General features: G+C 45.0%; 2 protein-coding genes and 1 long non-coding RNA gene across 5 annotated transcripts; all 3 read left to right on the top strand.

The window, feature by feature from the left end:
* Positions 1–5,883: 5,883 nt before the first annotated feature.
* On the top strand, positions 5,884–9,367 carry LOC128756925 (uncharacterized). The gene is made up of 3 exons (XR_008414327.1): positions 5,884–7,387; positions 8,013–8,135; positions 9,265–9,367. It is a non-coding gene; the product is annotated as an uncharacterized LOC128756925 (long non-coding RNA).
* An 842-nt stretch (positions 9,368–10,209) lies between these two features.
* LOC128756921 (fish-egg lectin-like) lies at positions 10,210–11,519 on the top strand. Its single transcript, XM_053861771.1, has 5 exons — positions 10,210–10,352; positions 10,420–10,653; positions 10,729–10,949; positions 11,108–11,232; positions 11,332–11,519. The coding sequence occupies exons 1-5, from the start codon at positions 10,298–10,300 to the stop codon at positions 11,471–11,473; spliced, it is 777 nt and encodes a 258-aa protein (XP_053717746.1). The 5' UTR covers positions 10,210–10,297; the 3' UTR covers positions 11,474–11,519.
* Positions 11,520–18,816: 7,297 nt separating this feature from the next.
* LOC128756920 (fish-egg lectin-like) lies at positions 18,817–21,438 on the top strand. Of its 3 annotated transcripts, none has more exons than XM_053861770.1 (6): positions 18,817–19,135; positions 19,971–20,123; positions 20,191–20,424; positions 20,500–20,720; positions 20,879–21,003; positions 21,103–21,438. In XM_053861770.1, exons 2-6 carry the CDS (start codon positions 20,069–20,071, stop codon positions 21,242–21,244), a joined length of 777 nt encoding a protein of 258 aa, XP_053717745.1. In that variant the 5' UTR covers positions 18,817–19,135; positions 19,971–20,068; the 3' UTR covers positions 21,245–21,438. The 3 variants fall into 3 exon arrangements, with proteins under 3 accessions (XP_053717745.1, XP_053717743.1, XP_053717744.1); XM_053861768.1 differs by having other exon boundaries at positions 18,817–19,523; XM_053861769.1 differs by having other exon boundaries at positions 18,817–19,523; positions 19,899–20,123.
* Positions 21,439–23,505: the final 2,067 nt, after the last annotated feature.

Below are 23,505 nucleotides of genomic sequence, written 5' to 3'. Positions count from 1 at the left end.
TGTTTGAGAATGATTCAAGATGGCGCCGACGAAGGCTGGCCTGGAATTACCGTGCATGTTATTTTGTTTATTTTTGTGTTTTGATGGAGCATCTGCGTGTTCTTACACACGAGATCAGTTGATGAACATCAGGGCTATGACTCCGTCTGACTTACTACCAGTATTTTTGGTGTCAGTTGCGGAGTTAGTTTATCTTTTGGCGGGGCGGAAGAAACTGAGGAGGAGAGGGAAACGTGCCGGTGCGCTCGTTCGCCTTCGTCGAAGAGGATCGCGCACTCCGCTTCCCGGGATAATCCAACGTCCGCTCGCTCAGCAATAAGATGGATGAACTGGCGCTGATGTTGAGACGGAACAGAGACTTCTCCTCCTCTTGTGTTTTGTGTTTCACGGAGACGTGGTTGAGCAATCTCATCCCGGACACTTCGCTTCATCTGGAGGGTTTCCAGCTTCACCGCGCGGACCGGGTTCCGGGTTCCGTGGAGGACTGTGTTTCTACATCAACAATCGCTGGTGTACGGACGTGACGGTGATCTTTCAGCACTGCTCTCCCTCTCTGGAATGTCTGATCGTGAACTGTAAGCCGTTTTACTCCCCACGTGAGTTCGCTTCATTCATTCTGGCTGCCGTATATATCCCGCCTAGCGCGGATGTACGTGAGGCTCAGAGTGCGCTCGCGGATCAGGTCCTGCATGTGGAGCGAACTTTCCCGGACTCTCCTGTGATTGTGCTTGATGACTTCAACAAGGCAAACCTGAGTGAGGAGCTTCCCAGGTACAGGCAGGTTGTAAAATGTCCCACCAGAGAGCAGAGCGTGCTGGATCACTGTTACTCAGCGCTCCGCAACTCCTATACCACCCTCCCTCGAGCTGAACTGGGACTCTCTGACCACTTGATGGTTCATCTTGTTCCTACATACAAGCAGAAGCTGAAGCTGGCAAAGCCTGTTGTGAGGAGCATGAAGATCTGGACAAGTGAAGCGAAAGAGGAGCTGCAGGCTTGCATGGAGACCACAGACTGGGCGGTGTTCAGGGCTGCGACCAATAATCTGGATGAGTATACAGACACTGTGACTTCATGGATCAGCTACTGTGAAGAGTGCATAGTTCCAACGCGCACCAAGGTGAGTTATGCAAATGACAAACCTTGGTTCACAACTAAACTCAGCCAGATTAGACGGGAGAAGGAGGCAGCTCGCAAGAGTGGGGACAGGAACTGCTACAAAGAGCTGAAGTATGGGTTTCAGAGGGAGCTGAAGAAAGCTAAGGCTGCATACTCTGACAAACTCATGCAGCAGTTCTCAGCCAATGACTTGGCTGCGGTGTGGAGAGGGCTCAAGGTGGTCACTAACTACAAGCCACGTGCCCCCCACAGTCTGAACAACCTCGCTCTTGCACAGGACCTTAACAACTTCTATTGTCCCTTTGAGCAGCCATTTTGCACCAACACCTCTGTGGTCTCTCCAGCCCCATGTTCCACTTTAAAACAAAGGACTGTGGTGTCTCTTAGTGACACAACTAAGACCAATGATGTCACTGAGACAGCAAAGATCACAGTCACTTTTGATGAGCCACCCCCTCACCTCCCCCCTCTTTCTCTTGACATCATGGAGCAAGACGTGCGCACTCAGTTCAGGAGGCTGAACCTTCGGAAGGCGGCAGGTCCGGACAGAGTTTCCCCTGCCATCCTGAATCATTGTGCTGCTGAGCTGGCTCCAGTGTTCACGGACATCTTCAATGCTTCCTTGGTGTCCTGTCATGTAACTGCCTGCTTTAAGTCCTCCACTATTATTCCTGTTCCCAAGAAGGCCAGGATCACAGGACTGAATGACTACAGACCGGTGGCACTGACGTCTGTGGTCATGAAGTCCTTTGAGCGCCTGGTTCTCTCTCACCTGAATTCCATCACTGCTTCTCACCTGGACTCATTGCAGTTTGCCTACAGAGCCAACAGATCTGTGGACGATGCAGTGAACCAGGCCCTTCATTTCGTTCTGGAGCATCTGGACTCCCCAGGAACCTATGCCAGGATCCTGTTTGTGGACTTCAGCTCTGCCTTTAATACAATTCTTCCAACTCTGCTTGAAGACAAGCTTCGCCAGCTGGACGTGCCTGACTCCCTCTGTAGATGGATTACAGACTTCCTGACCAGCCGAAGTCAGCGTGTGCGGCTGGGGACGACTGTCTCTGACACTCGGACCCTCAACATTGGGTCTCCTCAGGGCTGTGTTCTCTCTCCATGGCTCTTCTCTCTGTACACTAACTGCTGCACCTCCAGCCACGAGTCCGTGAAGCTGATCAAGTTTGCGGACGACACCACCATCATCGGGCTCATCTCAGATGGAGATGAGTCGGCTTACAGGAGGGAGGTGGAGCGGCTGGTGTCCTGGTGCAGCAACAACAACCTGGAGCTCAACGCTCAGAAGACAGTGGAGATGATCATGGACTTCAGGAGAGTAACAGCTCCTCCGTCCCCTCTCATGTTGGCTGGTTTATCCATTCCTATTGTGGACTCCTTCTGCTTCCTGGGAACCACCATCACTGAGGACCTCAAATGGGAGCCAACCATCAGGTCCCTCATCAGGAAGGCCCAGCAGAGAATGTTCTTTCTGAGGCAGCTACGAAAACTACGACTGCCGACGAAGTTGCTGGTGGAGTTCTACACAGCCATCATCCAGTCCATCCTCACCTCCTCTATCACCGTCTGGTACAACAGCGCCACCTCCAGGGACAAGAGCAGACTGCAGCGCATCGTACGTTCTGCTGAGAAGGTGATCGGTTGCAGCCTGCCACCTCTTCATGACCTGTATGCCTCTAGGACCCAGAGACGTGCAGGTCGGATCAGAGCCGACCCTTCTCACCCTGGACATAGACTGTTTGTTCCTCTTCCCTCTGGCAGGAGGCTACGGTCCATCCAGACCAGAACCACCCGTCACAGGAACAGCTTCTTCCCCTCGGCCGTCAGACTGTTTAATTCATGAACAGCCTTGTTGTAATGTTATTCTATTTATTTTATTTTATTTGTTTTTTGTTGCACTTTATTCCAAGGCACTTTCCTAGTCAGTGGGCTCCCCACTGACCATGGCAATAAATTTGATTCTGATTCTGATTCTTCTGATTCCACAGGAAGTGGGACAGACAGATGATTGGTGACTGTGAGCAACTTGCTGAGTCTCCTCACCATCAGTCCAGTGAGCACCAGCATTGAGGAGCACCTTCTATGGATAAGTCCTGTGCTGGAGCTACAAACGGAAGAATTCAGAAGAATGTTTTTTAAGTTGGCTCCAAGTTTTATCAGAATATGTGATGCTAGGGTTCTCAAGTAAGAAAGCAGAGAAACTGGTGCAATTGATGAATAGCTACAGAGTTTCATTGTGACCCATATTGGGTGGTAAATGTTTCAAGCGAATGTTAATTTGACTCCCAGTACTATCCAGGCCAATTTGGGTCACTCATTCCTGAAGCCAAACCTCTCCTTCCATGGGTGAAGAAGATATTTTTGGAAAAAAAAAAAACATTTGGATTTTTGGCTGGACGTGTCACAGACCCCCCTCCGTCTGTTCAGAATAGTTTGGTCTGCTCCCGCCTTGCTCTCTTTCTCTTCCAGGATTGGGGGTGGCATCTTCCTGCCACAGACACACACCTGAACCCAATCTCGCAATCCTCCTGCATGACATTTAAACGCCGTTCAGCAGACAGTCTCCGTCAGTTTGTCACTTGTACTACCTTGGTATGATCCTGTGTAATTTGTCTGGTCTTCTAAAAGATTCTTCTGCGGACCATGGACACTTCTGCCATGCGCTTTGTGTTAGTGAGTTTTTCTGATTAATTTCTTTTTTTTCCAGTGTGTCTCTGCCTGATTACCTGGTTCCTCTTCCCACAATCCTGTGGACTGGCTCTCTCTGGACTGATTAGGCGCTCATGGACGCTCACTAGCTTTCTGGCTCTTTTGAAGACTCTGGCGCTCAAGGACGCTTGCCGTATTTCCTCTGTACTTTTTGTGTTTGTTAGATTAGATTCTGTCGCCATATGGTGTTGCCAGTTGCTGCTTGTTTTTCAAAATCAGTCACTGGTTGGTCAAAAGCAAAACATGTCAGCATCAAGAGTCAGACAAACAAGTGAATCTGAGACATTTTGAGTTGCAGTTAAATCTGTACTTGTATCACAATAATAGTTTTGTGTCACATTTTTAATCAATGAATATCTCTTAACTGCAATATACAAACTAAACTGAAGAACGACTCAATTGGTTTGATGTCATTTTCATAACAGTGTTGTTTTGATTAAGGACACATTTTTCTTATTGATGTGTTGAAATGTTAAACGACGTTTGCAATGGTTTTATATCTGCGGTGAGAGAAGTGGCATATTTTCTGTATAAAACAAGCATCCTTTCCTGCCTTTACCATCCAAGTCAAAATGACATTAGCTTGGTTTTCATGAGGAAACGACTGAACCAGAGTCTGGGCAAAACCTCACCCAGATCTATTATGTGTTAAAGTAGGTGAAGGAAGTGAAATATCGCTGAGGTACACGACACATGAATTGCAAATGAGGCCAGCCAACACAACGTTCAGAAGCCTTTCAGAAGTGACAGGTCCTCTACTCAATCCAAAGGGTGGCACCTTTAGTTGAAAAAGGTCAACGTGGCTGTCAAAGCAGTTTGATTTCTGGTTTCCTCCACAACTTTCAATGCGAGGCAACAGGTCAGCTTCGAATCAACACAACCAGCCAGAAAGCCAACACTGGGCTCCATGGATTCAGAGGAGGAGGACGCACAAAAGTTCACTTGGTCTTTGTAATGGCTCATGTAGATGTGGAAGACTTCCGATATTCTGTTTTATGTTCTGGTGCAACAATGGTCGAGTGGTCGGACCACCATGATGTAGTCTTCATTTGACATGAAGAGAAGACATGAAGATGCTCAGCAACATAAGGTTGTCTGCAGAGACATATCAGCAAAACAACCAGGAGATCAGAGAGTGAGGCCCAATACTGAAGACAGATGGGCCAAAATATTGGTGGAGACGCAGACAAGCTGTTGGGTGAATCATTTTGGACATGCCATTGGTTGAAATGAAAATAACAGATCATAAATATCGGCAGCCACAATGATGGCCCTTGTACATCACCTTATTTTGTTCTGGGTGACGCCTGTCATTCATGAAACCAAATGGTTGGGTGAAAAAAAAGCAACCTGAAGGAGATCTTGACTGGGGTATGACTCATTTTGGGCTTCAGTGTCAGTTATGGTGTATATTTCTGTGTATAACTCTTTGTCTTTTATCCTCTTTCTTCTTGCTGAATTGACGCTGCTTTCAGTGAACAAAACTGGAGTTCAAATGAAAGTCTCTCATATCCTCATTCCATCCGGTCAATAATGAAGAGTCGCTTATTTGACAAAAGATCAGGCTCCTCCTAATTATGTTTAATGATTCCACTTTGGGGAGTGTCTGTGTTTTAATTTGTTCTTAAGTGCTCTTCTATGAGGAATTCAAGGTGTTGCCTCATCAATTCAACATAATTGTACACCTGAACACAAAGGTGCTTTCCACACTGAAATGGTCATGATCTTATTTTAGACAGGGGTTTCCTGTGTGATCTGCTGTCGATAAATTCCAAAATGAGTTCACCCGACAAAATAAGAAAAAAAGTCAGAGTCACCCTGACAACAGGTCAGTGTTAACAGGCGGCACTTAGGAATCAAATACATTATATTCCCACGGTAATAAAGTGAGCATATTCAATGTGCTGGAGGAACCTTTGACACACGTGTCTTTCTTGTCACCTGTCTTTTTAATGTTCTGCTTTGGATCGCCAGCAAGTCAGGTCTCCTCTTGCAGTGCCGCCGTTAGGATTCACTCTTGTTTCACTGATGTACGGCGACAATGCGCCTTAATCTTCAGCCCTCTTTTTTCTTTTTCATGAAATAATTACCCCAATAGTAAGGATGAGGAATTGTAACAAATTCCTACCTAGTGATTGAATTTTGATCATTATTTGTTTTTAGAACTGTGGTGAATCAGAATGTACCATGTATGGGAACACTGAATAAAGAACTACAAGTGCTTTGTCGTCCAGATAGTCTGTGATGTGTCAAGACGCGGAGTGGGACCCAAGTGCAGTGATGAGAAACTTACAGGAAACAAGGAGTGGAGCAAGGTACAATATTTCATCATTAACTGTCACGTTCAGCACTCTGTGCTCTCTTATTCTGTCTGTTCCGCCTGCTTTTATTTTGTTCACCCCCTGTAGTTTCCTTTTCCTTTGTCCCATCCTGCTTAATGGCAGCGCAGCCGTCATCAACTCCTGTGGTGTGTGTCACCTGGCGAGCTCCAGGCTACTGGCTGCTAGATGGTCACTTCGTGTCATTCGGTAAATCTCCCAAGACTGATCTTCCTCCTTGTTGTTCTGAATTTTTCTAGATTCCTGCGTGCGCTTGAATTTCTCTTCAGCCGCTTCCTGAGTTTCGCTTTCTCCTCTTGCTCCGCTTCTGTTTTCATCTCCTCAATTCTTCCAGACTGCGTGTGAGTGTTCTAAAACTCACTTTTCATTTATCGATTGTTGTGTAGATTTTTCCCTTCGTGTGAGTTTGAGTCTTCTCCACGTCGCGCTCTTAGTTGCTTGGACCTCGTGAGTTTATATCCGAGCGTGTTTGAGTTCTCCCTGTTTTTGAAGGTTGAATCTAATTCACCTCTCTTTTGTTGCAGATTTTTCCCCAGTCCCTCTGTGTATTTCCCGGTTCGTGTTTTGACTCCGGCGCCTTCAGTTCCTGTCTTCGTTGTCTGTGTTTATTGTAACTTGTCCATTAAATGTATTAATTTAATATCGTTGTCCGTGCCTTCTGTCAACCTGCCATCATCTGCACCTGGGTCACTTCTTAGGCAAACATGACAGAACCATCTAGTCAAATTTTTGACCCAGCAGTGGTTGTGGGTTTGCACAAGGCTTTAGGCATTCAGGGCCCGACTCTTGAGAGAGTAATGCAGAGCGTCCTGGAGCAGCTGCAGAGCAGCTCTTCCGTCGTTGACCGTCTACCTGCACTTCTGTTGAACCTGGCGTCTCCACACCAGCTTCAACAGCGGGCTCTGCAGCTGAACCAGCACACCTGAAGCTGGCTGGAACAAGCCTGCTCTCATGTCTGCTTTCTGTCATGGCTTGGCTAGTGTCATCCAGGACCAACTCTCCCTCCTCTTGAGGAACTCATTTTACTTTCTGTCCGTACAGACAACAGTATGAAACGGTCCACTCCACATATGGTGTTTCCAGTCCCGCTCTAACCACCAGAACCTCGACTGTATGTCCGTGAACCTGCTGTTCTTCCCGTTCCTCAGCTTCCAGGAGATCTCCCTGAACCCATGCAGGTGGGGAGGACGAGACTAACACCAAATGTGCGTCAACTCCGTTTGTCTCGTGGCTTATGTCTATATTGTGGTGCAGTTGGTCACTTCCCGAGAACCTGTCCTGTACGTCTAAAGAACCCTCGCTGTCCTCCTGTGACTACCACTCAGATCGGTGTCATTTCTCTTTCTCGGCATAAAAAGCAGCAGTGCTCCTCTCCTGGTCTCTCAGCAAAACCTGAGAGACCCGTGCAGGTCAACAGATCTCGTCTCTCCCCTGAAGTGCGGCAATACAGGTTAGCTCTGGGGTTATGATGGTACTGTGGTGTGGCTGGTCATGTTCTTGGGACCTGTCCAACATGTCCTTGATTCATGTCATGATTCATGAAGGTCATCGAGGCATTGTCAAAGGCAAAAAAGGGCAAGAGACACTGTGTTCTGGACTGGAATGAACAAAGACATTGAAGCACGAATCACTGGATGTGAAACAAGCTGAGCAGAGAACCATAGTTTGGCAACGGCAAAAAAGTTGCGATGGATGTTTCATTTTAAAGGAAAATATTGTCTTGTCGCCATAGATTATTTTTGTCGATTTTGCAGACATGGCTCTTCTGTCCAACACATCAAACTGTCTGCTGACACATGTGAAATCATTTTTATTTAATTCCAAACACAGATGTGACTGATGACGGCCCTTGCATCACTAGGAACGAGTGGCTGAGGTTCTCTGAGCAGAAGGATTTCAGCAACATCACTTGAAGTCCGTTGTATGCACAGTCCAATGGAAAAGCTGAGAAAGGTGGGCACATTCTCAAGCAACTGCTGAAAACTCTGCAGACAGTGGATCTGATCCGTATCTTGTTTTAACTTAGTTATAGAGCATCACCATCAGATTGTGGATTGTCACCTGCTGCACTGTTGATGAATGGCAAGCTGCACATCACTCTGGCAGCTGTTGCAAAACAATGGAGACGTAAAGATCATGAAAAAATTGAAGGATCAAAAGATAAGACAGAAATGAGAGATTTTGAGAAGGAATCATCACAGACTTCTGAGGACAGACATCAGTTGGCAGGAAATGTGAAACTTTTTTGTGGCTGGTGATTCAAAAGTTGCCATATTAAAGTGATATTGTATGATTTTATTTGTTAAAAGAAAGAGGGATGTAACGATCAGTGATGTTTGTAAATGACCACTAGGTGTCAATGTTGTTTTATGATTCGTTCATCACGTGCAGCAGCACAACTCTTCCTCCAGTTATAATCACACCATTACATGGACGTGGCTAAAGGAAAAGATTTTAAACAGGACGATTTTAACTCAACAGCAGTGAACCAGCTTCTAAACCTCAGTGGGATTTTTGAAGGTTCTCGGGCGTTTACTTCACCAGTTCACATGTCCTCATGCTGTGCACCTGATGCTGTCCTCCAATTGTGCGCGACCCAGCCAAAAATAACAAAAACTCAAGGGCACTTTATTAACCATCCATTTCAACAAACAAACAAACAACAAACAATGACACATATTAAACTGTGCACTATCCACACAGGTTCTGAACTTTACAGAGATAATTCACTTGCGAGTGACCACTGGGCTGCTAAAGAGATGCTCAAAACAGAAGAGGCCCGCTTCCCCAGATTGATTCACAGGTTCTGACGGGGACATGGAAGATCAGATCCAGAATGAATTGTTAGAAAATCCCCTTGACTGAGAATCTGTGGTGCAACACCACAGGTAATGTCTGTGAGATGTTTGCTGAACTCGACTGCCGCTTGCAAAGCAAAGCTAATCCACTGAATAATCCACTCTGTGGCGGGGTCCAGAGGAGAGGCAAAAACATGGTCATCTGTCATCTGATTTTGTGTGAGAATCTGAAGGCAAATGAATTGGATAGAAGTAACATGTTGATTGTGCTTATTTCTTTTTAGACTGAATCATGGATCGACATCCTCACATTCCATATGTTGCGGTGATGTTTCATCTTGTTTACACTGTGGAGAGGAGGACGAGGCCCCTTAAACAGGAAGTGAGAAAAAATGTTTCAAGCAAATATCCCTTCTCTGACAGCAACTTCATGACAGGATGACACACCCATGATAGTCTGCCATGATGGGAAATATAGACCAAACAAGTTCCATCAGCTTCGACCCATTAGAACATTTTTGTATGATGACAGCTGCACAAACTACAGTGATGTGATTGATAACATTCTATTTTTCTTTCTTCTTTTTGCATTTCCTGTCAGGTCACTCTCCTCCACCTTCATGTCTTGCATGTACATGAACCACAGCTTTGAGCATTCAGTTGTTTCTGACCACCACCTGACTTGTGCATTCACCCTGTTCTCACCGAGTCTCTCCATGTCCTGCTTCATCACATCCTCAATAGCTGCCATCCTCTTTTTCTTTTGCCAGGTATTTCCATGTTTAACATTTTTCGTTACCTGTGTGGTTCAAACCACCTCATTATATCCTCCCTAACTCTGACTCTAAACTTCCACACATGAACTGTCCCTCTCATTTACAGTAGAGATATGCTCATTTCAAATCTTGTCCTCCTGAGTTGCTCCAATGAAAACCGGAGCATCTTCATCTCCAACACTTCCAACTCAGTCCTTGGTCCTTGAGCCATCGCTACAGTCTCTGACCCGCACATCATGGCAAATCTCTCTACCGTCCGATGAAGCTTCCATTTCACTCCAGCTGCTGCTCTTCTGTCACAGGCAACAATTACAACTACATTCTTCAATGTCACATTAGATGATGACTTTCCTCACACGTGATGAACATTGAATTCCAGCCAACTAACTGGAAATCAAGTTGTCAAACCTGCATGGAATGTTGCTTGACCCACCTCTTCTGCCTATAAAAGCCAGACCAACCAAGCAGCAGAGCAGCAGCCTCTTGAGATCCTGACATCAGCCTCCCTGAAGACAACCACCACCTGAAGAACAGCCACATCATGAAGACTGCCATCGCTCTCTTGCTGCTGTCTTGCTTCCTGGCTGCCAGTCATGGTAGCTGAACACACCGCTGGAGAAGAGAAGTGAAAATGTTGTGACTAACCTTGTCTTTGCTTTGTAGCCTTCAGGTGTGAGGAAGCTCCCAGGTATTACGGCCTCCGTCAGTTTGATGCCGGACAAGGAATGTTGGTTGCCACCAACAGATATCGAACCCTGATGCTCACTGGTACACACTGGAGCCTCCTGAGCTACCAACGCTTTCGTCACATTTCAATCGGACGTTCTGGGCTGTGGGCCACTGATTCCAGCAACAAACTCTTCAAAATGGTGGGAAGCAAATTTCTGGAGGCCACAGGTATTTTTCATCAGTAACTTTCATGATGGTCTTCCTGCAATAGGTTTGAGACAAGTGTTATTTCTTTGTATCCAGGTTTGAAGTTGAAAGTGGTGGCAGCTGGAGGGAACGATTTTTTGATGGGAGTCAGAGCCAGTGACAACAGAACCGTCTGTGTTCGAGGCAGCTCAGCTTTGCACTACAAAGGTGTCGGCTCTGTGAGCTGGGTTTTGAAGACAAATATCATGAAAGAAATCAGCTGCGGGCAGAATAGATGCTGGGCGGTCGACTCATCGAATCGGGTCTATGTCATGTGGGTAAGTAGACGCCACAACAATGCAAATACATACACAGTGGGAACAACATCATAACATTATTGTGGCAACTATTCGGTCATTAGGTTCCCAGTCTTCTTTTGAAAACTTTCAGGTTTTTTACATTTGTCACCAGAGTTTCCTGTCTTGTTTGATTTCAGAATATCAACCAGTACTGCGGAGGTACATCATGGGTGCGAGTGACTGGTACTTCATTGAAGTCGGTCAAAGTGGGACAGGACGGAACTGTTTTCGGAGTGATGCCAAATGGTGTTGTCTGTGAAAGGTAAGCAAAGACTTGGCATCTGAACCTCATTGTGCTGGTCCTTTTCATTTCTACTACAAAACAATATCAGCAACCATTTTATATCTTTTTCTTCAACAGACGGGGCATCACAAATAGTAACCCGAGAGGCTCTTCTTGGCGCGAGTTCCCCATGTGCATCGCTGTTGACAGACTCGCCTACGACCTGGGCAGACTTTGGATCGCCAGCAAGTCAGGTCTCCTCTTGGAGTGCCGCCGCTAGGATTCACTCTTGTTGCACTGATGTACGGCGACAATGCACCTCAATCTTCTTTGATCTTTTTCCTTGTTTTTTTTCGTGAAATAATGATGAGGAATTATCAGAAATATCTACCAAGTGATTATTATTTGTTTTTTGAACTGTGGTGAATCAGAATGTACCATGTATGGGAACACTGAATAAAGAATTACAAATGACATGTTGTACTCTCTGCAGTTTTGATAATCAAAATCAAAATCAGAATCATAAACTTTATTAATCTCAAGGGAAATTATGTTCATAACATGCTCTGTACACAGCATGTCACAATTAAATGAAAAAGAAATAATATCATAAAGTGCAAAAAGTTATACAAAAGAGCTTAGAAACAATGTGCAAGAAAATGCCACTGTATGGGACCAGGAGCGGAATGGAGGTGGCGGGTGATGTTGTCCATGATGCATAAGACATACTCAGCATTGTCCCTCAGATATTGAAGGACCTGAGCCTCCTCAAGCAGTAGAGACGACTCTGTCCTTTTTTGTAAAGTGCCTCAGTGTTCCCTAGCCCAGTCCAGTTTATTGTCTATGAGGAGCAACAAAGTCCTCCACCACAGCCCTGTACTCAGTCTCCTCACCCTTGCTGATACATCCAATTATGGCAGAGTCGTCAGAGAACTTCTGAAGGTGGCAAGCCTCCGACCGATAGCTGAAGTCTGTAGTGTAAATAGTGAAGAGGGATGGAGAGAGAACAGTTCCCTGTGGTGCCCTGGTATTACTCACTACTGTGTCCGACACACAGCCCTGCAGGCGCACCTACTGTGGTCTACCCATCAGGTAGTCCATAATCCAAGACACAAGGGGGGCATCGACCAGCATCTCTGTCAGTTTCACTCCCAGCAGAGCCGGCTTATGCTATCAAAGGCGCTGGAGAAAACAAAAACCATGATTCTCACCGAGCTGACAGGCTGGTCCAGGTGAGTGTAGACCCGGTTCAGCAGGCAGATGATGGCATCATCTGCTCCCAGGTGGGGCTGGTAGGCGAACTGGAGGGGGTCCAGAGATGCTGTGACCTTGGGCTGGAGCTCCGGGGTCTTCATGACGTGATTCTGGAGCGCCTGATTCTTGTCTTGGTCTTGATTGATGTGGTCTTGACTAGAACACTCGACCAGCAGTTAGGACCACCTTCTATGGATGTCTGGATGTGGCCAAATAAGTCCACCTTGCCTTGTATGGATGTGAATGAATTATCATGGAGGTGGTGTGCAGGGCTGTTCAGTGCACATCGGTCCACCACTGTTGTGACTGGGGTGTGAATGGAATACTCAGTGATTCGGCCATATCATCAATGTGAATGAGAATATGTTTAAGTTCCATTTATGCCCAGAAATATTGGCAAAATTATTGTAGGAGATCTATAAAACGTGGCATTGATTTTGCTGTGTATTGTCCCTTCGATTCGTCCGTCTTCCTCACAGTGGCTGCAAGTGGTTCGACAGCCAAGTGAAATAAGCAGGGTGAGAGAGAGCAACAAAACAAGGTACGAAGCACGTTCATGTATGACAGAAGGTGCAGTATGGCCTCCTCTAATCTCATTGCAAGAGTTTTGGTAAATACTTTATAATCACAGTTCAATAGACTGATATAAAACAAGCATCCTTTCCTGCCTTTACCATCCAAGTCAAAATGACATTAGCTTGGTTTTCATGAGGAAACGACTGAACCAGAGTCTGGGCAAAACCTCACCCAGATCTATTATGTGTTAAAGTAGGTGAAGGAAGTGAAATATCGCTGAGGTACACGACACATGAATTGCAAATGAGGCCAGCCAACACAACATTCAGAAGCCTTTCAAAAGTGGCAGGTCCTCTACTCAATCCAAAGGGTGGCACCTTTAGTTGAAAAAGGTCAACGTGGCTGTCAAAGCAGTTTGATTTCTGGTCTTCTCCACAACTTTCAATGCGAGGCAACAGGTCAGCTTCGAATCAACACAACCAGCCAGAAAGCCAACACTGGGCTCCATGGATTCAGAGGAGGAGGACGCACAAAAGTTCACTTGGTCTTTGTAATGGCTCATGTAGATGTGGAAGACTTCCGATATTCTGTTTTATGTTCTGGTGAAACAATGGTCGAGTGGTCGGACCACCATGATGTAGCCTTCATTTGACATGAAGAGAAGACAAGAAGATGCTCAGCAACATAAGGTTGTCTGCAGAGACTTATCAGCAAAACAACCAGTAGATCAGAGAGTGAGGCCCATTACTGAAGACAAATGGGCCAAAATATTGGTGGAGACGCAGACAAGCTGTTGGGTGAATCATTTTGGACATGCCATTGGTTGAAATGAAAATAACAGATCATAAATATCGGCAGCCACAATGATGGCCCTTGTACATCACCTTATTTTGTTCTGGGTGACGCCTGTCATTCATGAAACCAAATGGTTGGGTGAAAAAAAAGCAACCTGGAGGAGATCTTGACTGGGGTATGACTCATGTTGGGCTTCAGTGTCAGTTATGGTGTATATTTCTGTGTATAACTCTTTGTCTTTTATCCTCTTTCTTCTTGCTGAATTGACGCTGCTTTCAGTGAACAAAACTGGAGTTCAAATGAAAGTCTGTCATATCCTCATTCCATCCGGTCAATAATGAAGAGTCGCTTATTTGACAAAAGATCAGGCTCCTCCTAATTATGTTTAATGATTCCACTTTGGGGAGTGTCTGTGTTTTAATTTGTTCTTAAGTGCTCTTCTATGAGGAATTCAAGGTGTTGCCTCATCAATTCAACATAATTGTACACCTGAACACAAAGGTGCTTTCCACACTGAAATGGCCATGATCTTATTTTAGACAGGGGTTTCCTGTGTGATCTGCTGTCGATAAATTCCAAAATGAGTTCACGTGACTCATTTTGGAATTTATGAGTCGCGTGAACTCATTTTCACACGACTCATAAAGTCGCGTGAAAATGACTTTATGAGTCGGGTGAGTCAGGGTGACTCTGATCAAGTCAGGGTGACTTTGGCAACAGGTCAGTGTTAACAGGCGGCGCTTAGGAATCAAATACATTATATTCCCACGGTAATAAAGTGAGCATATTCGATGTGCTGGAGGAACCTTTGACACACGTGTTTCTTGTCACCTGTCTTTTTAATGTTCTGCTTTGGATCGCCAGCAAGTCAGGTCTCCTCTTGCAGTGCCGCCGTTAGGATTCACTCTTGTTTCACTGATGTACGGCAACAATGCGCCTTAATCTTTAGCCCTCTTTCTTCTTTTTCATGAAATAATTACCCCAATAGTAAGATGAGGAATTGTAACAAATTCCTACCTAGCGAATTTTGATCATTATTTGTTTTTAGAACTGTGGTGAATCAGAATGTACCATGTATGGGAACACTGGAACTACAAGTGCCTTGTCGTCCAGATAGTCTGTTATGTGTCAAGACGCGGAGTGGGACCCAAGTGCAGTGATGAGAAACTTACAGGAAACAAGGAGTGGAGCAAGGTACAATATTTCATCATTAACTGTCACGTTCAGCACTCTGTGCTCTCTTATTCTTTGTCTGTTCCGCCTGCTTTTATTTTGTTAACCCCCTGTAGTTTCCTTTTCCTTTGTCTCATCCTGCTGAATGGCAGCGCAGCTGGAGCTCATCCCGTCATCAACTCCTGTGGATATCACCTGGCGAGCTCCAAGCTACTGGCTGCTAGATGGTCATTTTGTGTCATTCGGTAAATCTCCCAAGACTGACCTTCCTCCTTGTTGTTCTGATTTTTTCTAGATTCCTGTGTGCGCTTGAATTTCTCTTCAGCCGCTTCCTGAGTTTTGCTTTCTCCTCTTGCTCCGCTTCATTTTTCATCTCCTCAATTCTTCCAGACTGCGTGTGAGTGTTCTAAAACTCACTTTTCATTTATCGATTGTTGTGTAGATTTTTCCCTTCGTGTGAGTTTGAGTCTTCTCCACGTAGCGCTTTTAGTTGCTTGGACCTCGTGAGTTTATATCCGGGCGTGTTTAAGTTCTCCCTGTTTTTGTTGCAGATTTTTCCCCAGTCCCTCTGTGTATTTCCCGGTTCGTGTTTTGACTCTGGCGCTTTCAGTTCCTGTCTTTGTCGTCTGTGTTTAATAAATTTGATGGACAAGTTACAATAATTTAATATCGTTGTCCGTGCCTTCTGTCAACCAGCCATCATCTGCACCTGGGTCACTTCTTAGGCAAACATGACAGAACCATCTAGTCAAATTTCTGACCCAGCAGTGGTTGTGGGTTTGCACAAGGCTTTAGGCATTCAGGGCTCGACTCTTGAGAGAGCAATGCAGAGCATCTCTTCCGTCCTTGACCGTCTACCTGTACATCTGTTGAACCTGGCGTCTCCACACCAGCCTCAACAGCGGGCTCTGCAGCTGAACCAGCACACCTGGTGGCTCGGACCCACGTTGGACTCGCCTCGCTCTTTCACTGTTCCAGAAAGGGCCACAGAGGGTGCAGGATTGTGTACATTTGGAATTATTTCTGCATCGGAAATGTTTTGTAAAGCAGTCATCATTGAAGGACTCAATGGAGAACGGGTCTATGTTGATGACATGCAGTAATTCAGGAGCACAATGAGAGAGTGATCCTGATCTTAGAATGGATACGAAAATATGGACTGAAACTCAGTGTTAGTTTGGAGTTAAGGAACTTGTTTTTCTGGGTGACAGACTTTCTGCTGAAAGTGTACAGCCAGACAAAGTATAGATCTAGACTAAAGATGCCACGGCCCACAGATATACAGATAGCGCATAGAGGGAATGGTCAACTTCATGAGGAAGTTCATCGCCATCCTCCTTCCCAACCTCTCAACATCGTGCATATGACACCTATTGCACAAAGAGAATTATTTCAGGTGGAAATGGTAGAATGGCGCAAGCTAACAGAAACATTAACAACAGCACTTGTACTCACATTCTTTGATCCAACAAGGAACATCAAGATGTCAACAGATTCGACTTGTGTTTGGACTGGAGAGATTCCACGACTGCATCTATGGCTGCCGACCTTCACTGTGGAGACAGAGCATCGACCTCTTGCTGCAATAATAAAGAAGAATCTGAAAGAATCCAGTGCTTGATGATGAAGCTGCAGATATATGATTTCGATCTGGTGCATACAGCAGGAAAACATTTGATACTAGCAGATGCACTCTTGAGAGCATTCACAGGAGATCAAGGACTATGGAAGAGGATGAGCAAGTATGAAAGGATTTCAGTGACTGTCTCTTTGTTTGATGCCAAATGCACTCAATTAGCTCTAGAAACAACAAATGACTCAGAACTGCAAGCTGTCATCAATAACATACATTTTGGATGACCAGTGGGAACCTGCCCACCATTCTCTCATTCTCTGAGAAGAGCTCAGTGCGGTGACTGGACTGTTGTTGAACCAAGAGAGGACTGTCATTCCTAAAGCTTGAAGACAAGACATTCTAAAAAGGATTCATGAAGGCCATCGAGGCATTGTCAAAGGCAAAAGAAGGGCAAGAGACACTGTGTTCTGGACTGGAATGAACAAAGACATTGAAGCACGAATCACTGGATGTGAAACAAGCTGAGCAGAGACCCATAGTTTGGCAACGGCAAAAAAGTTGCGATGGATGCGTTTCATTTTAAAGGAAAATATTATCTTGTGGTCATAGATTATTTTTGCCAACTTTGCAGACATGGCTCTTCTGTCCAACACATCATCAAATTGTGTGCTGGCACATGTGAAATCATTTTTTTATTGAATTCCAAACACAGATGTGACTGATGACGGCCCTTGCATCACTAGGAACGAGTGGCTGAGGTTCTCTGAGCAGAAGGATTTCAGCAACATCACTTGAAGTCCGTTGTATGCACAGTCCAATGGAAAAGCTGAGAAAGGTGGGCACATTCTCAAGCAACTGCTGAAAACTCTGCAGACAGTGGATCTGATCCATATCTTGTTCTGTTGTTAAAGATCATGAAAAAATTGAAGGCTCAAAAGATAAGACAGAAATGAGAGATTTTGAGAAGGAATCACAGACTTCTGAGGACAGACATCAGTTGGCAGGAAATGTGAAACTTTTTTGTGGCTGGTGATTCAAATGTTGCCATATTAAAGTGATATTGTATGATTTTATTTGTGAAAAGAAAGAGGGATGTAACGATCAGTGATGTTTGTAAATGACCACTAGGTGTCAATGTTGTCTTATGTAATGAACGGAAGTATTGGCGGTGGAAGAAGAACAATTTGGACTGGGTTGGAGAAAAAAATCAAAATGTAAATAATTCATTTTGGATCACTGTTTCGATTTTATCACAATCTGCCTTCCATGATTTTATTGTGGTTTGGGGAATTTCAAGAGAAAACTGGCCTCAACTTCATAACGATTCTTTATCTCTTTACATCTTGGAGTGCATTGATTTGCTTCAGCATTTAGCTTTACCCATCAACAGAGCAAACTTTGTCTACAAATGTCTATAAAGTGAGACGTCACGCTAGCCGTCACTGTTAGCTCTGTGGTGCACGCAGTCTTTGGTGTCGCGAGTCCGACAAGGAACTGTATCACTCTGTCTTTGATGGAGCATCAGGTTTAAAAAAAAAAAAATCAAAGTTGTGCATCGTCCCTGCGAGTGTGTGTGGGAAGAGGTGTGCTGCTGCAAGTGATGAACGAATCAACACATCAGTATAGAACTGTAGTGTACAGAAAGAATGTGACAGAATCCACTCACACTGGTGGATCGTCAACAGTTTCTAATTGTTCATTGTTTCATGTCATCATAATGTCCACCTCTCTCTCCGGACGAATAAGGTGAGACTGGATCATTTCCCTCAGCAAACCTGACAGTCTCCCACGACACACAAGTGTGGCGTGGCACTCCGGTAGAAAAACGCTGGAGTATATCAGGCAAAGAAAACAATAGCGATGTTGCTATGAGTCTTACACGCTGTTTATTATGCAACTTAATATTGTTCATATTTTCCTCCAGTTATAATCACACCATTACATGGACGACGCAAAAGGAAAAGATTTTAAACAGGACGATTTTAACTCAGCAGTGAACCAGCTTCTAAACCTCAGTGGGATTTTTGAAGGTTCTCGGGCGTTTACTTCACCAGTTCACATGTCCTCATGCTGTGCACCTGATGCTGTCCTCCAATTGTTCGCGACCCAGCCAAAAATAACAAAACCTCAAAGGCACTTTATTAACCATCCATTTCCTCTAAAGGGTGTCAACTCTAGAAGTTTGGCACAAGATGAACTCGTGTTCCAGTTGTTCCAGGAAGATGCAAACAATGACACATATTAAACTGTGCACTATCCACACAGGTTCTGAACTTTACAGAGGTAATTCACTTGCAGGTGACCACTGGGCTGCTAAAGAGATGCTCAAAGCAGAAGAAGCCTGCACTCGACTGCCGCTTGCAAAGCAAAGCTAATCCACTGAATAATCCACTCTGTGGCGGGGTCCAGAGGAGAGGCAAAAACATGGTCATCTCCCTCACTGTTCATCTGTCATCTGATTTTGTGTGAGAATCTGAAGGCAAATGAATTAGATAGAAGTAACATGTTGATTGTGCTTATTTCTTTTGGGACTGAATCATGGATCGACATCCTCACATTCCATATGTTGCGGTGATGTTTCATCTTGTTTACACTGTGGAGAGGAGGACGAGGCCCCTTAAACAGGAAGTGAGAAAAAAAGTTTCAAGCAAATATCCCTTCTCTGACAGCAACTTCATGACAGGATGACACACCCATGATAGTCTGCCATGATGGGAAATATAGACCAAACAAGTTCCATCATCTTCGACCCATTAGAACATTTTTGTATGATGACAGCAGCACAAACTACAATGACTTGATTGATAACATTCTATTTTTCTTTCTTCTTTTTGCATTTCCTGACAGGTCACTCTCCTCCACCTTCATGTCTTGCATGTGCATGAACCACAGCTTTGAGCATTCAGTTGTGTCTGACCACCACCTGACTTGTGCATTCACCCTGTTCTCACCGTGTCTCTCCATGTCCTGCTTCATCACATCCTCAATAGCTGCCATCCTCTTTTTCTTTTGCCAGGTATTTCCATGTTGAACATTTTTCGTTACCTGTCTGGTTCAAACCACCTCATTATATCCTCCCTAACTCTGACTCTAAACTTCCACACATGAACTGTCCCTCTCATTTACAGTAGAGATATGCTCATTTCAAATCTTGTCCTCCTGAGTTGCTCCAATGAAAACCGGAGCATCTTCATCTCTAACACTTCTAACTCAGTCCTTGGTCCTTGTGCCAGAGCTACAGTCACATCATGGCAAATCTCTCTACCGTCTGATGAAGCTTCCATTTCACTCCAGCTGCTGCTCTTCAGTCACAGGCAACAATAACAACTACATTCTTCAATGTCACATTAGATGATGACTTTCCTCACACGTGATGAACATTGAATTCCAGCCTACTAACTGGAAATCAAGTTGTCAAACCTGCATGGAATGTAGATTGACCCACCTCTTCTGCCTATAAAAGCCAGACCAACCAAGCAGCAGAGCAGCAGAGCAGCAGCCTCTTGAGATCCTGACATCAGCCTCCCTGAAGACAACCACCACCTGAAGAACAGCCACATCATGAAGACTGCCATCGCTCTCTTGCTGCTGTCTTGCTTCCTGGCTGCCAGTCATGGTAGCTGAACACACCGCTGGAGAAGAGAAGTGAAAATGTTGTGACTAACCTTGTCTTTGCTTTGTAGCCTTCAGGTGTGAGGAAGCTCCCAGGTATTACGGCCTCCGTCAGTTTGATGCCGGACAAGGAATGTTGGTTGCCACCAACAGATATCGAACCCTGATGCTCACTGGTACACATTGGAGCCTCCTGAGCTACCAACGCTTTCGTCACATTTCAATCGGACGTTCTGGGCTGTGGGCCACTGATTCCAGCAACAAACTCTTCAAAATGGTGGGAAGCAAATTTCTGGAGGCCACAGGTATTTTTCATCAGGAACTTTCATGATGACCTTCCTTTAATAGGTTTGAGACAAGTGTTATTTCTTTGGCTCCAGGTTTGAAGTTGAAAGTGGTGGCAGCTGGAGGGAACGATTTTTTGATGGGAGTCAGAGCCAGTGACAACAGAACCGTCTGTGTTCGAGGCAGCTCAGCTTTGCACTACAAAGGTGTCGGCTCTGTGAGCTGGGTTTTGAAGACAAATATCATGAAAGAAATCAGCTGCGGACAGAATAGATGCTGGGCGGTCGACTCATCGAATCGGGTCTATGTCATGTGGGTAAGTCGACGGCACAGCAATGCAAATACATACACAGTGGGAACAACATCATAACATTATTGTGGCAACTATTCGGTCATTAGGTTGCCAGTCTTCTTTTGAAAACTTTTAGGTTATTTACATTTGTCAACAGAGTTTCCCGTCTTGTTTGATTTCAGAATATCAACCAGTACTGCGGAGGTACATCATGGGTGCGAGTGACTGGTACTTCATTGAAGTCGGTCAAAGTGGGACAGGACGGAACTGTTTTCGGAGTGATGCCAAATGGTGTCATCTGTGAAAGGTAAGCAAAGACTTGGCATGTGAACCTCATTGTGCTGGTCCTTCTCATTTCTACTATGAAACAATATCAGCAACCATTTTATATCTTTTTCTTCAACAGACGGGGCATCACAAATAGTAACCCGAGAGGCTCTTCTTGGCGCGAGTTCCCCATGTGCATCGCTGTTGACAGACTCGCCTACGACCTGGGCAGACTTTGGATCGCCAGCAAGTCAGGTCTCCTCTTGGAGTGCCGCCGCTAGGATTCACTCTTGTTGCACTGATGTACGGCAACAGTGCATCTTAATCTTCTTTGATCTTTTTCCTTGTTCTTTTTCGTGAAATAATGATGAGGAATTATCAGAAATATCTACCAAGTGATTATTATTTGTTTTTTGAACTGTGGTGAATCAGAATGTACCATGTATGGGAACACTGAATAAAGAATTACAAATGACATGTTGTACTCTCTCCAGTTTTGAAAATCAAAATCAGAATCATAAACTTTATTAATCTCAAGGGAAATTATGTTCATAACATGCTCTGTACACAGCATGTCACAATATAATGAAAAAGAAATAATATCATAAAGTGCAAAAAGTTATACAAAAGAGCTTAGAAACAATGTGCAAGAAAATGCCACTGTATTGGACCAGGAGCGGAATGGAGGTGGTGGGTGATGTTGTCCATGATGCATAAGACATACTCAGCATTGTCCCTCAGATATTGAAGGACCTGAGCCTCCTCAAGCAGTAGAGACGACTCTGTCTTTTTTTGTAAAGTGCCTCAGTGTTCCCTAGCCCAGTCCAGTTTATTGTCTATGAGGAGCAACAAAGTCCTCCACCACAGCCCTGTACTCAGTCTCCTCACCCTTGCTTATACATCCAATTATGGCCGTCAGAGAACTTCTGACGGTGGCAAGCCTCCGACCGATAGCTGAAGTCTGTAGTGTAAATAGTGAAGAGGGATGGAGAGAGAACAGTTCCCTGTGGTGCCCTGGTATTACTCACTACTGTGTCCGACACACAGCCCTGCAGGCGCACCTACTGTGGTCTACCCATCAGGTAGTCCATAATCCAAGACACAAGGGGGGCATCGACCAGCATCTCTGTCAGTTTCACTCCCAGCAGAGCCGGCTTATGCTATCAATGGCATCATCTGCTCCCAGGTGGGGCTGGTAGGCGAACTGGAGGGGGTCCAGAGATGCTGTGACCATGGGCCGGAGTTCCAGGGTCTTCATGACGTGATTCTGGAGCGGCTGATTCTTGGTCTTGATTGATGTGGTCTTGACTAGAACACTCGACCAGCAGTTAGGACCACCTTCTATGGATGTCTGGATGTGGCCAAATAAGTCCACCTTGCCTTTTATGGATGTGAATGAATTATCATGGAGGTGGTGTGCAGGGCTGTTCAGTGCACATCGGTCCACCACTGTTGTGACTGGGGTGTGAATGGAGGCCGCATCTTGCTACTCAGTGATTCGGCCATATCATCAATGTGAATGAGAATACGTTCAAGTTCCATTTATGCCCGGCAATATTGGGAAAATTATTGTAGGAGATCTATAAAACGTGGCATTGATTTTGCTGTGTATTGTCCCTTCGATTCGTCCGTCTTCCTCACAGTGGCTGCAAGTGGTTCAACAGCCAAGTGAAATAAGCAGGGTGAGAGAGAGCAACAAAACAAGGTACGAAGCACGTTCATGTATGACAGAAGGTGCAGTATGGCCTCCTCTAATCTCATTGCAAGAGTTTTGGTAAATACTTTACAATCACAGTTCAATAGACTGATATAAAACAAGCATCCTTTCCTGCCTTTACCATCCAAGTCAAAATGACATTAGCTTGGTTTTCATGAGGAAACGACTGAACCAGAGTCTGGGCAAAACCTCACCCAGATCTATTATGTGTTAAAGTAGGTGAAGGAAGTGAAATATCGCTGAGGTACACGACACATGAATTGCAAATGAGGCCAGCCAACACAACATTCAGAAGCCTTTCAAAAGTGACAGGTCCTCTACTCAATCCAAAGGGTGGCACCTTTAGTTGAAAAAGGTCAACGTGGCTGTCAGAGCAGTTTGATTTCTGATTTCCTCCACAACTTTCAATGCGAGGCAACAGGTCAGCTTCGAATCAACACAACCAGCCAGAAAGCCAACACTGGGCTCCATGGATTCAGAGGAGGACGCACAAAAGTTCACTTGGTCTTTGCAATGGCTCATGTAGATGTGGAAGACTTCCGATATTCTGTTTTATGTTCTGGTGAAAGAATGGTCGAGTGGTCGGACCACCATGATGTAGTCTTCATTTGACATGAAGAGAAGACATGAAGATGCTCAGCAACATAAGGTTGTCTGCAGAGACTTATCAGCAAAACAACCAGTAGATCAGAGAGTGAGGCCCATTACTGAAGACAAATGGGCCAAAATATTGGTGGAGACAAGCTGTTGGGTGAATCATTTTGGGCTTCAGTGTCAGTTATGGTGTATATTTCTGTGTATAACTCTTTGTCTTTTATCCTCTTT

The sequence above is a fragment of the Synchiropus splendidus genome, chromosome 4, assembly GCF_027744825.2.
Source record: "Synchiropus splendidus isolate RoL2022-P1 chromosome 4, RoL_Sspl_1.0, whole genome shotgun sequence".
Lineage (NCBI taxonomy): Eukaryota > Metazoa > Chordata > Actinopteri > Syngnathiformes > Callionymidae > Synchiropus > Synchiropus splendidus.
Note: the sequence above shows the minus strand (reverse complement) of the source record. Positions and strands in the feature narration are given on the sequence as shown.

What these genes read in the sequence shown, in the direction of transcription:
- LOC128756921 (XM_053861771.1), top strand. Translation starts at nt 10,298, where the DNA reads ATGAAGACTGCCATCGCTCTCTTGCTGCTGTCTTGCTTCCTGGCTGCC. An exon ending in CAAATTTCTGGAGGCCACAG is followed by an intron (nt 10,654 to 10,728) that starts GTATTTTTCATC and finishes CTTTGTATCCAG; the next exon opens with GTTTGAAGTTGAAAGTGGTG. An exon ending in AATGGTGTTGTCTGTGAAAG is followed by an intron (nt 11,233 to 11,331) that starts GTAAGCAAAGAC and finishes TTTCTTCAACAG; the next exon opens with ACGGGGCATCACAAATAGTA.
- LOC128756920 (XM_053861770.1), top strand. Translation starts at nt 20,069, where the DNA reads ATGAAGACTGCCATCGCTCTCTTGCTGCTGTCTTGCTTCCTGGCTGCC. An exon ending in CTTCCTGGCTGCCAGTCATG is followed by an intron (nt 20,124 to 20,190) that starts GTAGCTGAACAC and finishes TTTGCTTTGTAG; the next exon opens with CCTTCAGGTGTGAGGAAGCT. An exon ending in CAAATTTCTGGAGGCCACAG is followed by an intron (nt 20,425 to 20,499) that starts GTATTTTTCATC and finishes CTTTGGCTCCAG; the next exon opens with GTTTGAAGTTGAAAGTGGTG.